At 36.9% G+C, this 15,023-nt stretch overlaps 1 protein-coding gene and 1 long non-coding RNA gene across 4 annotated transcripts; one reads left to right on the top strand and one right to left on the bottom strand.

Annotated features, from left to right (window-relative positions):
* Positions 1–273: 273 nt before the first annotated feature.
* LOC127838531 (uncharacterized) lies at positions 274–9,512 on the bottom strand. 3 transcript variants are annotated; one of them, XM_052366335.1, is made up of 3 exons: positions 9,259–9,505; positions 6,786–6,938; positions 274–777 (listed from the first exon to the last, which is right to left on the bottom strand). In XM_052366335.1, the coding sequence occupies exons 1-3, from the start codon at positions 9,353–9,355 to the stop codon at positions 611–613; spliced, it is 417 nt and encodes a 138-aa protein (XP_052222295.1). In that variant the 5' UTR covers positions 9,356–9,505; the 3' UTR covers positions 274–610. The 3 variants fall into 3 exon arrangements, with proteins under 3 accessions (XP_052222295.1, XP_052222294.1, XP_052222296.1); XM_052366334.1 differs by lacking the exon at positions 6,786–6,938 and having other exon boundaries at positions 274–930; positions 9,259–9,512; XM_052366336.1 differs by lacking the exons at positions 6,786–6,938; positions 9,259–9,505 and adding an exon at positions 1,581–1,829 and having other exon boundaries at positions 274–930.
* Positions 9,513–9,989: 477 nt separating this feature from the next.
* Positions 9,990–15,023, top strand: LOC127838533 (uncharacterized). Its single transcript, XR_008029844.1, has 2 exons — positions 9,990–10,396; positions 14,821–15,023. It is a non-coding gene; the product is annotated as an uncharacterized LOC127838533 (long non-coding RNA).

Here is a 15,023-nt window from a genome sequence, read left to right as displayed (position 1 = left end):
TTTGTTTGAAGAATTAGACTAGGTATAGATCAAGCTTATTTCAAATAAGCACTCTATAATTATATCCTTTGCAAAAATTACAAACTCGATCAAAATATCGTGCGTATAAATTACACTTGCGTGTAAGACAAAGTATGTTAACCTTACATGTTTGGCTCCACAATCTCGCAGGAAGCACAGCTATTGAATGCCAAAATTAATCACAACTCTCTGGATTGAATTATTGTGCAAGATTCCAATTTTATAACTAATTAAGATGCAATCACGCAGGCATTCGGGCTAAAGTTTTTATTAAATTGAAGATATCTAGAAAGGCTATACACGTTACACGTACTTCACATATGTAGTGTGAATGTTGTATAATGTCCCTCTTAATATTGTCAACTACCGGTTATTCAAAAGAAGCCTACATATATACGAACGTGATATTAATTGATTTTGTTTAAATAAATTGGAAACAAAAATCTTACAGCAAAGAAAATAATGAATAACAGTTATGCAACATGTTGCATCGAGTCATGCTTGCCGAAGTACACAGTACATGTTTTCCCATTTACCGAATACGCAACAATGGACACCATTGGTCAACATATGCACGCAGCAATGGCCATCATTTGCCAAACACGCAACAAGCGTCCGGAATTACATGGGAACCGGAAGCGCTGCTCTTGAGGACGTTCATCATGAAGTCGTACTCCTCCCGGGTCATGCGACCATGTGCCAAGGCGGAATTGATCTCGAACCACCAGCGCCTCATTTGATCCTGCGTCACGTGACCTTTGTGGATTTGCTCCAGGATGTGCGTCACCAGAGGATTTTGGGGCTCCTCCTCATCATCATCCTCCTCCTCCTCCTTGCCGTCGTCTGTGTTGTCCATGAGAAGGTTAGCCTTTTCAGTATCCCTCTTGGCAATCATGAATGCCGTTTTACCTTAAACGTTATTATAATTAAATGTTAATTAACTATGCTTGCAACAATATTAATCGTATAGATGTTAATTATCTAGCATTAAAACTCAGCAAACTAATTGTTTACAACATGTTATAATATGCACTGACAAAGCCGACTGTACTAATCTTACTTACAGAAAGTTTTTTGTTAAACAAAAAACAAAACAACCTTTTGGAAATGCTAAGTAAGTGGCAACGGTTACATACATATTCTCATTTAATGTACATTTTATGACAGAAAATTCTCATTTTTAAACTCGACCCTCTAGCTATTTGTATTACATATTATATAAGCCGGAGGTAAATTGATATTATTCTAACATGAATAACAATAACCAATAGCATATGTGAAGGGACACGTACACAATTATTAAGATATATGGGCCGTGTTCTGTAAAACGGGGGTTTAATGCATGTACGCAAAGTGTCGTCCGAGATTAGCATGTGTAGTCCGCACGGCGCTTGAAGAAAGCCTCTTCTTTGCAAAAATCCAGTTTGGGCGGAAAGTGTCGTCCCTGATAAGCCTGTGCGGACTGCACAGGCTAATGTGGGACGACATTTAACGCACATGCATTAAACCCCCTTTTCACAGAGCATGGCTCATATATCAAATAAAATTATGTATCTTACCAGCATTGTCCTGGGTCGTCGGTGCACTGTGTACCTCAGCCACTAGCAAAGCGCTCACAACGAATACAAATGTATGCATCGTGACATAAGTATGCATTTTTCCAACACACTAATGCCAATTTTCCAAGGACAGAAACGGCGAGATATGCAATAACTAGATGTTATTTGCTTGTGCAATGCGATACAAAGATCCAGTGATATCGTAGAGTTTAAGGAACTGTTTTGCTATTGGTCTGATGATGCGAACTTCGTATACGTCAGATTTTTTTTATCTTTGGTAAGATAAGTGCTGACATCTATAAATACGTATACGGAATGACTGTGTAGCACAAACAAGGACTATCAATATTGACCGCTAAATTACTGCGTTACTAATGTTTCGCTTTTTTTGCACGAACGCAGAATAGACTTTATTATTCCAACTTAAATATACGGCGGCATAAAGGGGACTTAAAAAATATTGTATTTATCGGTCTCTATTACGTGGTCGTAATTGACCAATAAAACGTGCTGAACTGTCATCTATTTAGGTACGAGCGTACTTATTACATTCGTCCATTTCTTGATAATTTCTGATCTGTTACGTATACTAATTGGTAAGCTATCTCGTGTGCACGTGATAGCAATCTCGTAGGCACGTGATAGCAATCATGTGCGCATGTCAGATCGTAACCGGTATATAAAATAAAATTATGTCCAGTGTCACTTTTTTGTCACCGTATGGAGATGATACTGAAGCTTATCAATAAATTGCGCAACATCACGGTAAAAGGCGAACACAAAAAAAATGAATAAACTATTCTAGTGTTGGAGCACGGATATTCAAAGGGTAAGTCGGTTCACCAGAAACAAACACGTTTGCGCCTAAAACATAAATTTCGAAAGCAAATTTTGAGGAAAGACATATCTGTTACATGTAAGTCTACCTCAGTAAGCAAGATATAAGGGACCAATGCGGATACCAATATGAGTCATCAAGCTGATGTCGACATCCTTGTGTGCAACTATAACGTATAGCTGGTATGCAGGACAAGTTGGAAAGACAACAGGCTGGTTGTGTTCGATTCTGAAACACTACCGAGACATTGCTTGTTTCAGATGAATCGGGATGATGCACCGTTACATTGTGGGGAGTAAATATAGGGTATTGCTAAATTGAATTCTTATACAACAAATGCAAATGTTTGTATTAAGGTGTTATATTGGTGTTAGGAGAACCTTAAATAAGAGCAGGCCAGCAAAAGCGGAGTTACGGACCTTTTACAACGAGTTTCGATTTTATCCCAGGTTTTCGTTGCAAATATTGGTCACGCAGGGGCAGGCTGGGTAACAAAGCTTCTATTGGTCCGTGGCTGAGTAAGGTTGTATGAGGCTAGGGCAAAAACAAGAATATTTTGTTAGACCGTGTGGCCACTCAGAAAGTGGCTTGAGTAGTGTATAGTGGAACTAGCTTAAAATATTTTAGAGAATTTTCTCTTCTTTCGTATGAACATCGCCAATATTAAGACTTTTTCTTGTAAAAAATGATCACTGCGTCTATTCTGGGTCCGCATTGAAGAAATTGCGCATCAAGTTTTCAAAGGAAAACTACTCTTCGTTGTACAATTAAACGAACTCCATTGGAACGTTGGTAGGAACATAACCTTGTAAAGTGTCTGAAATTGTGTTTGGTTACACTACACTGGTTCTTGAAATTACATGTATGTATGTATACAAAATCTACCTCCGCGCAGAGTTTTGACTGGAACCAGCATAGCTGGATCAAATCCCTGCCTACCACGTGATGATAGCATAGCCATGTAGTACAATAATTTTACCGTTGTTATTTTAACTTTTTTTAATTAAGTTAATTAATTCGTTTATTGTGAACCTTTACGTATACACTATTTTCAAAATATATAAGGAAATAATAGTATGATACTACTTTTCATAATATAATACTTAAACCAAAAAAGTAAAATCCTACCAAATTTGGTAGGATTTTCTTGTGATGGCAGAGGGTGTATGTGAAAGCAAGGAACGACAACACTGCATGGAGATCGATACAATATACGCTGACTGGGTTCAAAATAATACTTGGAGTAAATCTATTCGATGGAAAATTAAATAGATTTGCTTTTATTAATGCTACAGAAAAGAATGAAATTGATGATTGGTGTAGAATTGTTCAATGATTTATAAAAGACAGCAGTTTATGTCATTGGACAGGAAATTTAATGTGTATGGAGCATGGCAAGTACGAAAACAATACATTTCCATCACGTGTAGATGTAAACAAGAAAACTCTGAAAGTTGTGTGGAAATGAAGATGAAATGCAGATCTTAAAATAATTATTCTACAACCCACCACTTGTTTGTACACTGCCATGTGACCTGCTATGCTATATTCCCAATATTCACTATTAAATGACTTGTCACCTGATATGCTAGTTTCCATCTGTTGCGAATGCTATGAATCCGTGTTGTATCGAAAACTACTTCACGTTGCCTGTTATGTACCCAAATATTTACATCCGTGTTGTATTGACAATTATTTCATGTTACTTGTAATCTAAGGTTCCACCCGCTGTCCATCTGTGCTGTATTGACAATATCGTATTACTTGAAATGTTAGGTTCCACCTGCTGTTTATCTGTGCTGTATTGACAATATCGTATTACTTGTAATGTTAGGTTCCACATGCTGTACATCTGTGCTGTAATGACAATATAGTATAACTTGTAATGTTTGGTTCCACGTGCTGTACATCTGTGCTGTATTGACAATGTCGTATTACTTGTAATGTTAGGTTTCACATGCTGTACATCTGTGCTGTATTGACAATGTCGTATTACCTGTAATGTTAGGTTCCACATGCTGTACATCTGTGCTGTATTGACAATGTCGTATTACTTGTAATATAAGGTTACACCTGCTGTTCATCTGTGCTGTATTGACAATCTCGTATTACTTGTATTACATATTAATTGCTAGGTTCCAAATGTTGTGCACCCATGTTGTATTGACAATGCCATTTGCTACGCTAGATTTCCACTGTTTTACTATGTTGTATTGACAATGCCATTTGCTACGATAGATTTTCATTGTTTTATTATGTTGTATTGACAATGCTCTTTGCTACGCTAGATGTCCACTGTTTTACTATGTTGTTTTGACAATGCCATTTGCTACGCTGGATTTCCATAGTTTTACTATGTTGTATTGACAATGCCATTATCAACGCTAGATTCTTTCATTTACTATTTATTTAACAGGTTCCCGATGTTGGGCATTTGTCTCAGACGCCATGAATGGACACAGGTTTCTTATTATGGTCTTTCTCTGAGATTTCAGGCAAAGAAACGATGATTGTGCTGCTTTGTGCTCTGTTGTAATCTGTTCATGATTGGTGAAATTTCATAGGTGGCCACAGTTTATCAGAGTTTTAATTCCAGTTAATATGCTTAAATTAAGTAGGTAATTTATAATTAGGGTGCAGAATCAATGGGGTTTTCAGAGGGTTACACACGGACTGGACAGAATGTAATCACTTCCTTAAGAACTTTATTTTTGCAGATATCTGAAGTTATTGATATATATTTGCAAAACTCGTTAGTGCATAAAAAAACTGGTTTTCTTGCAGTTTGTGCCGATTTCTTAAGGTCCTTGAATACGTCTGAAATCGGTGACAAAATTTCACGTTGCGTGAACTATAGCCTTGTAGAGCAAATTGAATTTTGAACAAGAAAATATGTTTATTATATAAATGATTAATGATGTATTTCACATTGCCATAAGCAGCATACAAATCTGTCTTTTATGCACTAGTTGAAATCTTTAGAAAAATTGTAGTAAAACGTTATTAGAAATTAAGCGCCTCTTACCGTCGAGTTTTCATCTTTTAAAGTTAAAAGGGGAACCCCACAGAGTCACGTGATCCTGCACCCTGATAATATTGTCCTCACCTGCTGATGCAGCCACTTGTTAACTCTTTTTTAGTTTAGCAAAGAACATGAGTTCACCATCAATTATGATTTAATTACGCGTGTGTACAAAGGAAGGTTTTTTCATACCCTTCAGAGTGACAATAATCATCTGGTTCATTGACGTCAGCTGTTATCCAAAAAATGAAAGATACAGGTCAGACGTCTGAACTAAACCAAAAATGCGACTTTGCACTTTAAATGTTATGGAAGATTCTTAACCGCAAAAGAGAATATTCGTATGAGATTTTTTTCCGAATATTGGAATATTTTGATATTCGTTATCATTCCTTGTTTTTTGTAACATTTTTGTTCTGAACAGCTCACTCCTTTCACTCGGTTTTGAATTAGCTGCTATCGGATCAGGTATATTATGAGTTTGTAAAACTGTTAGATAAGGACTTATTAAAGAAAAAAACATATTTAACATCTAATGTTCATCTTTTTGTAGAAATCACGTTTAAAGAAAGGGAAAACAATAATAGAATATAATTAATTACTTATAATTAACATTTGCATGTTTTTCTCATTACTCATCAATGACATTTACAGCCCGCCAAATAATTGCTTAAAATAATTTATTATAAGAATTTAAACTTTACACGTATTTCACATATGTAGTTTCAATGTTGTATTATGTCTCTCTCAATATTGTCAACTACCGGTTATTCAAAAGAAGCCCACATATATAATAAAGTGATATTAATTTATTGTTTTAAGTAAATTGGAAACAAAAAGCTTACTGCAAGGATAATATTGAATAACAGTTATGCCACATGTTGCATCGAGTCCTGCTTGACTTAACATAATTTAACACAAAGCTGGCTATAGCAAATAAAACGAATTCTGGTGTCATTGTATACACATTACTTAAATGAAATGCACAGGTCACAAAAGCGTTATCATGTTTCAAATGCTACAACCATTGGCAAACTATCAAAATATTCAGCAATTAATGATTTGAAAAATACCTAACAAAGGTAAACATCGGCCGAAATACACAGGGCATATTTTCTCATTTACCGAACACGCAACAATGAACACCATTGGTCAACATATGCACGCAGCAATGGCCATCATTTGCCAAAATCGCAACAAGTGTGCGGAATTACATGGGAACCGGAAGCGCTGCTCTTGAGGACGTTCATCATGAAGTCGTATTCCTCCCGGGTCATGCGACCATGTGCCAAGGCATTATTGATCTCAAACCACCAGTGCCTCATTTGATCCTGCGTCACGTGACCTTTGTGGATTTGGTCCAGGATGTGCGTAACCAGAGGATTTTGGTGCTCCTCCTCCTGATCATCATCCTCATCCTCCTTGCCGTCGTCGGTGTAATCCATGAGAAGGTTAGCCTTTTCAGTATCCCTCTTGGCTATTATGAATGCTGTTTTACCTTAAACGTTATTATAATTAAACGTTAATTAATTCTTCTTGCAACCATATTAATCGTATCGATGTGTATTATCTAGCATTATAACTCAGCAAACTAATTGTTTACAACATGTTATAATATGAAATTACAACGCCGATTGTAATAATCTTACTGGCAGAAAGTTTTTTGTTTAACAAAAAACGAAAAAACCTTTTGGTAATGCTAAGTAAGTGGCAAAGGTTAGATAAGAGACTCATTTAATGTACATTTTATGACAGAAAATTCCCATTTATAAACTCGACCCTCTAGCTATTTGTATTACATATTATATTATATAAGAGGTAAATTGATGTTATTCTAACTTGAATAACAATAACCAATAGCTATGTGAATGGACACGTCGTACACATTTATAACAAGAAGGCCTGAAAGGCCCTAAGTCGCTCACCTGAGATACAAAGGAACTGACCTGTTCTTAGCAGCCCTTGATGTCATTAGAACAAATGTTCTTACCAACTTTCATGACTAGTGAACACCCTAGCAGCCACGTATTTCAACAGACCAAACCATTTTCATACACATCCAAGATATCATTTATACAAATATTCTGACAAAGTTTCATACAGATTCATGAAGCCATATAAGGAAAAATGCCCCGCCCCCTGTTGGCCATCTTTTTCAAACAACTGGAACCATTCTCGAACTTGTCCAAAATATCATTGGGACAAATCTTCTGACCAGGTTTCATGATGATCGGAAAATAAATGTGGCTTCTATAGTGTTAACAAGGTTTTACTATATCTATATAAGGAAAAATGCCACGCCCCCTTGGCGGCCATGTTTTTCCACCAACCGGAACAATTTTCGAACACATCCAAGATATCATTGAGATGAATCTTCTGACCAAGTTTCATGAAGATCGGACAATAAATGTGGCCTCTAGAGTGTTAACAAGATTTTACTATAGTCATATATAGCCATATAAGGAAAAATTCCCAGCCCCTTGGCAGCCATGTTTTTCAAGCAAACGTAACTATTTTCAAACTCATTCAAGATATCATTGAGACCAATCTTCTGACCAAATTTCATGAATATTGGACAATAAATGTGGCCTCTAGAGTGTTAACAAGGTTTTACTAAAGCCATATATAGCCATATAAGGAAAAATGCCCCGCCCCTTGGCAGCTATGTTTTTCAAGCAAAGGTTACCATTTTCAAACTCATCCAAGATATTATTGGGACAAATCTTCTGACCAAGTTTCATGAAGATCGGAAAATAAATGTGGCCTCTAGAGTGTTAACAAGGTTTAACTATAGCAATATAAGGAAAAATGCCCCGCCCCCTGGCGGCCATGTTTTTCAACCAGCTGGCTATGTTTTTCAAGCAAAGGTTACCATTTTCAAACTCATCCAAGATATTATTGGGACAAATCTTCTGACCAAGTTTCATGAAGATCGGAAAATAAATGTGGCCTCTAGATTGTTAACAAGGTTTAACTATAGCAATATAAGGAAAAATGCCCCGCCCCCTGGCGGCCATGTTTTTCAACCAGCTGGCATCATTTTTCAAACTCGTCCAAGATATTATTGGGATGAATCTTCTGACCAAGTTTCATGAAGATCGGAAAATAAATGTGGCCTCTAGAGTGTTAACAAGGTTTAACTATAGCAATATAAGGAAAAATGCCCCGCCCCCTGGCGGCCATGTTTTTCAACCAGCTGGCATCATTTTTCAAACTCGTCCAAGATATTATTGGGATGAATCTTCTGACCAAGTTTCATAAAGATCAGACAATAAATGTGGCCTCTAGAGTGTTAACAAGATTTTACTATAGCCATATAAGGAAAAATGCCCCGCCCCTTGGCAGCCATGTTTTTCAAGCAAACGTAACCGTTTTCAAACTCATTCAAGATATCATTGAGACCAATCTTCTTACCAAATTTCATGAAAATTGGACGATAAATGTGGCCTCTAGAGAGTTAACAAGGCAAATGTTGACGGCACACGACGGACGACGGACGACGGACGACGGACAAAAAGCGATCACAAAAGCTCACCATGAGCACGTTGTGGTCAGGGTAGCTAAAAATATATGGGCCGTGTTCTGTAAAAAGGGGGTTTAATGCATGTGCGCAAAGTGTCGTCCCAGATTAGCCTGTGTAGTCCGCACAGCGCTTAAAGAAAGCATCTTCTTTGCAAAAATCCAGTTTGGGCGGAAAGTGTCGTCCCTGATTAGCCTGTGCGGACTGCACAGGCTAATGTGGGACGACATTTTACGCACATGCATTAAACCCATTTTCACAGAGCACGGCTCATATCAAATGAAATGATGTATCTTACCAGCATTGTTCTGCATTGTCGGTGCACTGTAAACCTCAGCTACTAGAACCGCGCTCACAACGAGTAAGAATGTATGCATCGTAACAAATGTATGCATTTTTTCAACACACTAATGACAATTTTCCATGGACAGACACGGCGAGATATGCAATAACTAATGTTATGTGCTTGTGCAATGCGATACAAAGATCCAGTGATATCGTAGAGTTTAAGGAAATGTTTTGCAATTGGTCTGATGATGCGAACTTCGTTTACGTCAGATTTTTTATCTTCTGTAAGATAAGTGCTCACATCCATAAATACGTAGACGAAATGACTGTGTAGCACAAACAAGGACTATCAATATTGACCGCTAAATTACTGCGTTACTAAATTTTCGCATTTCTCGCACGTACGCGAAAAAAATATTATTATTTCAACTTAAATATACGGCGGCATGAAGGGGACTTAAAAAATATTGTATTTATCGGTCTCTATTACGTGGTAGTAATTGACCAATAAAACGTGCTGAACTGTCATCTATTTAGGTATGAGCGTACTTATTAACTTCGTCCATTTCTTGACAATTTCTGATCTGTTACGTATTCTAATTGGTAAGCTATCTCGTGTGCACGTGATGGCAATCTCGTAGGCACGTGATAGCAATCATGTGCGCATGTCATAGAAATCGTAACCGGTATATAAAATAAAATTGTGTCTAGTGTCACTTTTAGGTCACCGTATGGAGATGATAAAGCTTATCAATCAATTGCGCAACCTCACGGTAAAAGGCAAACAAACTGAATAAAATGTTCAAGTGTTGGAGCACGGATATTCATAGGGTAAGTCAGGTCACCAGAAACAAACACGATTGCGCCTAAAACATAAATTGCGATAGCAAATTTTGAGGAAAGACAAACCTGTAACATGTAAGTCTACCTCAGTAAGCAAGATATAAGGGACCAATATGGATACCAATATGAGTCATCAAGCTGATGTCGACATCCTTGTGTGCAACTATAACGTCTAGCTGGTATGCAGGACAAGTTGGAAAGACACTATAGGCTGGCTGTGTTCGATTCTGAAACACTACCGAGGCATTGCTTGTTTCAGATGAATCGGGATAACGCACCGTTACAGTGTGGGAAGTAAATATAGGGTATTGCTAAATTAAATTATTAGACAACGAATGCACAAGTTTGTATAATAGTGTTATAATGGTGTTAGGAGAACCTTAAATAAGAGCAGGCCTGCAAAAGCGGAGTTGCGGGCCTTTTATAACGAGTTTCGATGTTATTCCAGCTTTTCGTTGCAAATATTGGTCACACCGCGGGCTGGCTGGGTAACAAAGCTTCGATTTGTCAGTGGCTGAGTAAGGTACTTATGAGGCTAGCGCAAAAACAAGAATGTTTTGTTATACCGTGTGGCCACTCAGAAAGTGGCTTGACTAGTGTAGAATGGAACTAGCTTCAAATCCTCTAGAGAATTTCCTCTTCTTTCATATAAACATCGCCAATTTTAAGACTTGTGTTTTGTTGAAAATGTTCACTGCGTCTATTCTGGGTCCGCATTGAAGAAATTGTGTATCAAGTTTTCAAAGAAAAACTACTCTTCATTGTACAATTAAACCTTGTAAAGTGTCTGAAATGTTGTTTGGTTACACTACACTGATTATTGAAATTACATGTGTGTATACAATATCTACCTCCGCGCAGAGATTTGACTGGAACCAGCATAGCTGGATCAAATCCCTCAATCTCCACGCAGAGTTGTCGTTCCTTGCTCTCACATACAACTCTGCATAAGGCTCAGCACGCCATTTTGTCTACCAAATAGCTAAAACCGAACAAACGCATACAATGTATATTTGTGTGGATATTTAAGATTGCATGCATTTAATTAAGAAATATGACTTTTAAATGTACGATAAATCGTGCAAAAACTTGTGAGTTTTAATGCGACTCTTTGGAACTATTTTATTGCCCATTTACACAGATGTAATCATTCCACGCACTTCACAAATGTAAACAATTGTACATATTTTTTATTGAGTGACGTTAGGCATTGTTTCGACGTATTTATGTATGTTGGTTTCTTAACATAAAAAACATATCAATTTTATAATAATTAATTAAGACTGATATAAGATATCATGGTATGAGATGGTTTTCTTTAATGCAGTAAATGCAATGTAACCGTCGTGCAAGAGATTGTTTAGTATACTGTAACCTCAATGATGAACGCTTGGAATGATCATGACATGAATGAGACGCTTTCATAACAATAGTCCGTTCTGAGCCCAACACAGAGGTGAATGTAATGTGACCGTCGTGCAAGAGATTGCAAATCCCTGCCTTCATAATTTACCACGTGATGATAGCCTAGCCATGTAGTACAATAATTGTACCGTTGTTATTTTAACTTTTTTTAATTAAGGTAATTAATTTTTTTTTATGAACCTAGATTTATACTATTTTTAAAATATAAAAGAAAATGATACTATTTTTCATAATATAATACTTAAACCAGAAAAATAAAATCCTACCAAATCTGGAAAGATTTTTTATGACAGAGATTTATGTGAGAGCAAGGAACGACAACTCTGCGTGGAGATTGATACAATATACGCTGACTGGGTTCAAAATAATACCTGGGGCTATGGGAAGCGGACAACGCCCGGGGGGGGGTAACTTCCCAAATTTTAGGGTAGTGGTGTCCCGCTGAGACTTCCGAAATGTGACCCATTTTTATACCGGAACTCTGATAAGTAGACCCATTTTGATACAAGATTTTTGAAAAAGCATACCTATTTGTATACGATACCATTGAGAAAGTGGACCCATTATAATGCAAGAAGTTTGATAAACTGGACCCATTTAAATACTACAATTTGATAAAGCGGACACATTTCATACTAGAATTGTAATCTCTTTTATATCAATACAGTATACTTATTTGAATTTGCTATTATATCTTTCCCGCTACTGAAATTTACTTTTTGATACCCATTTATATACAAGAATGACATTTATCAAACCCATTTTGATACTGATACTTTCAAATCTATATACATTTATATGCAAGCAAATTTCTGATTTCAATACCCATATCTATACTTAGATGCTCAAAACCATACCCATATCTATAATTTTAGTCGACAAACACACCCCATCAAATCGGCACACCCCTATATACCCGTATATGGGAAGTTACCCCCCCCCCCCTCCCCCCCGGGGGACAACGACAACGAGCGAGACATGGTATTGTTATGCGCATGGGTGGTTAGAGGGTTGGGGGTAAGGGTTAGGGTTAGGGGTCAGGTTTGGGTTAGGGTTAGCCCTAACCCTAACCCTAACCTAACCATAACCCAGGGTTATCTCCCCTATACCATGCTCGTTGTAATTGTCCCCTTCCCCTGTTTGAAAGAAAATTAAATAGATTCGTTTTTATTAATGCTACAGAAAAGAGTGAAATTGGTGATTGGTGGAGAATTGTTCAATGGTTTATAAAAGACAGCAGTTTATGTCGTTGGACAGGGAATTTAATGTGTATATAAGCATGGCACGTACGATCACAATACATTTCCATCACGTGTAGATGTAAACAAGAAAACTCTCAAAAAAATGTGAAAACGAAGATGAAATTCAGATCTTTAAACAATTACTTGACAACCTACCACGTATTGTGTTAACAGTTTCATTCTAGTTTCGCGTGGTGCATTATGTACACTGCCATGTGACCTGCTATGCTTAATTCCCAATATTCACTATTATATGACCTGTCACATTATATGCTAGTTTCCATCTTTTACGAATGTTGTGAATCCGTGTTATATCGAAAAATACTTCACGTTACCTGTAATGTCCCCAAATATTTACATCCGTGTTGTATTTGACAATTATTTCCTGTTACTTGTTTTGATATGTTTCCACTGGTGTACATCTGTGTTGTATTTACAGTTATTTCTTGTTACTTGATATGATAGGTTTCCACTGGTGTACATCTGTGTTGTATTGACAATTATTTCATCTTACTTGTTATGATAGGTTTCTACTGGTGTACATATGTGTTGTATTGACAATTATTTAATCTTACTTGTTATGATAGGTTTCCACTGGTGCACATCTTTGCTGTATTAACAATATCGTATTACTTGTAATGTAAGGTTCCACCTGCTGTTCATCTTTGCTGTATTGACAATATCATATTACTTGTAACATAAGGTTTCACCTATTGTTTATCTATGCTGTATTGACAATATCGTATTACTGGTATAATTGCTAGGTTCTACCTATTGTTCATCTGTGCTGTATTAACAATATCGTTTTACTTGTAATGTAAGGTTCCGCCTGCTGTACATCTGTGCTGTATTGACAATATCGTATTACTTGTAATGTAAGGTTCCACCTGCTGTTCATCTGTGTTGTATTGACAATATCGTATTACTTGTAATGTAAGGTTCCACCTGCTGAACATCGGTGCTGTATTGACAATATCGTATTACTTGTAATGTAAGGCTCCACCTGCTGTTGATCTGTGTTGTATTGACAATATCGTATTAATTGTAATGTAAGGTTCAACCTGCTGTTCATCTGTGTTGTATTGACAATATCGTATTACTTGTAATGTAAGGTTCCACATGCTGTTCATCTTTGATGTATTGACAATATCATATTACTTGTAACATAAGGTTTCACCTATTGTTTATCTATGCTGTATTGACAATATCGTATTACTGGTATAATTGCTAGGTTCTACCTATTGTTCATCTGTGCTGTATTGACAAGATCGTTTTACTTGTAATGTAAGGTTCCGCCTGCTGTACATCTGTGCTGTATTGACAATATCGTATTACTTGTAATGTAAGGTTCCACCTGCTGTTTATCTGTGTTGTATTGACAATATCGTATTACTTGTAATGTAAGGTTCCACCTGCTGTACATCTGTGCTGTATTGACAATATCGTATTACTTGTAATGTAAGGCTCCACCTGCTGTTCATCTGTGTTGTATTGACAATATCGTATTAATTGTAATGTAAGGTTCAACCTGCTGTTCATCTGTGTTGTATTGACAATATCGTATTACTTGTAATGTAAGGTTCCACATGCTGTTCATCTGTGCTGTATTGACAAATATCATATTACTTGTGATGTTAGATTCCACCTGCTGTTTATCTGTGCTGTATTGACAATATCGTATTACTTGTAATGTAAGGTCCCGCCTGCTGTACATCTGTGCTGTATTGACAATGTCGTATTACTGGTATAATTGCTAGGTTCCACCTATTGTTCATCTGTGCTGTATTGACAATATCGTATTACTTGTAATGTAAGGTCCCGCCTGCTGTACATCTGCGCTGTATTGACAATATCGTATTACTGGTATAATTGCTAGGTTCCAAATGTTGTTCAACCATTTTGTATTGACAATGCCATTTGCTACGCTAGATTTCAACTGTTTTTTTCCCTTCTGTATTTACAATTATTTCATTTTACTATGTATTTAACATGTTCCCGATGTTGCGCATCTGTCTTAGACGCCATGAATGAACACAGGTTTCTAATTATGGTCTTTCTCTCAGATTTCAGGCAAAGAAACGATGATTGTGCTCAGGGTCGGAGTAAGCTGTTTTGGGACCCAAGGCTGCACATGTTACGGGGGCCCCTTCTCTCTGGTCCCCTTCTGTATATTGAAAAGTATACTACAACTACAAAAATTAGAAAACTTGCATTTTTACACAGTTGACAGTTACATGTTATGTTTAGCAAAACAACTTAAACGATG

The sequence above is a fragment of the Dreissena polymorpha genome, chromosome 7 (assembly GCF_020536995.1).
Source record: "Dreissena polymorpha isolate Duluth1 chromosome 7, UMN_Dpol_1.0, whole genome shotgun sequence".
Classification (NCBI taxonomy): domain Eukaryota; kingdom Metazoa; phylum Mollusca; class Bivalvia; order Myida; family Dreissenidae; genus Dreissena; species Dreissena polymorpha.
This window is presented reverse-complemented; position numbering and strand designations above follow the sequence as displayed.

Coding starts and splice junctions, on each gene's coding strand:
- LOC127838531 (XM_052366334.1), bottom strand. CDS start 9,355: ATGCATACATTTGTTACGATGCATACATTCTTACTCGTTGTGAGCGCG. Junction 931..9,258: donor GACAATGCAGAACAATGCTG/GTAAGATACATC, acceptor ATAACGTTTAAG/GTAAAACGGCATTCATGATT.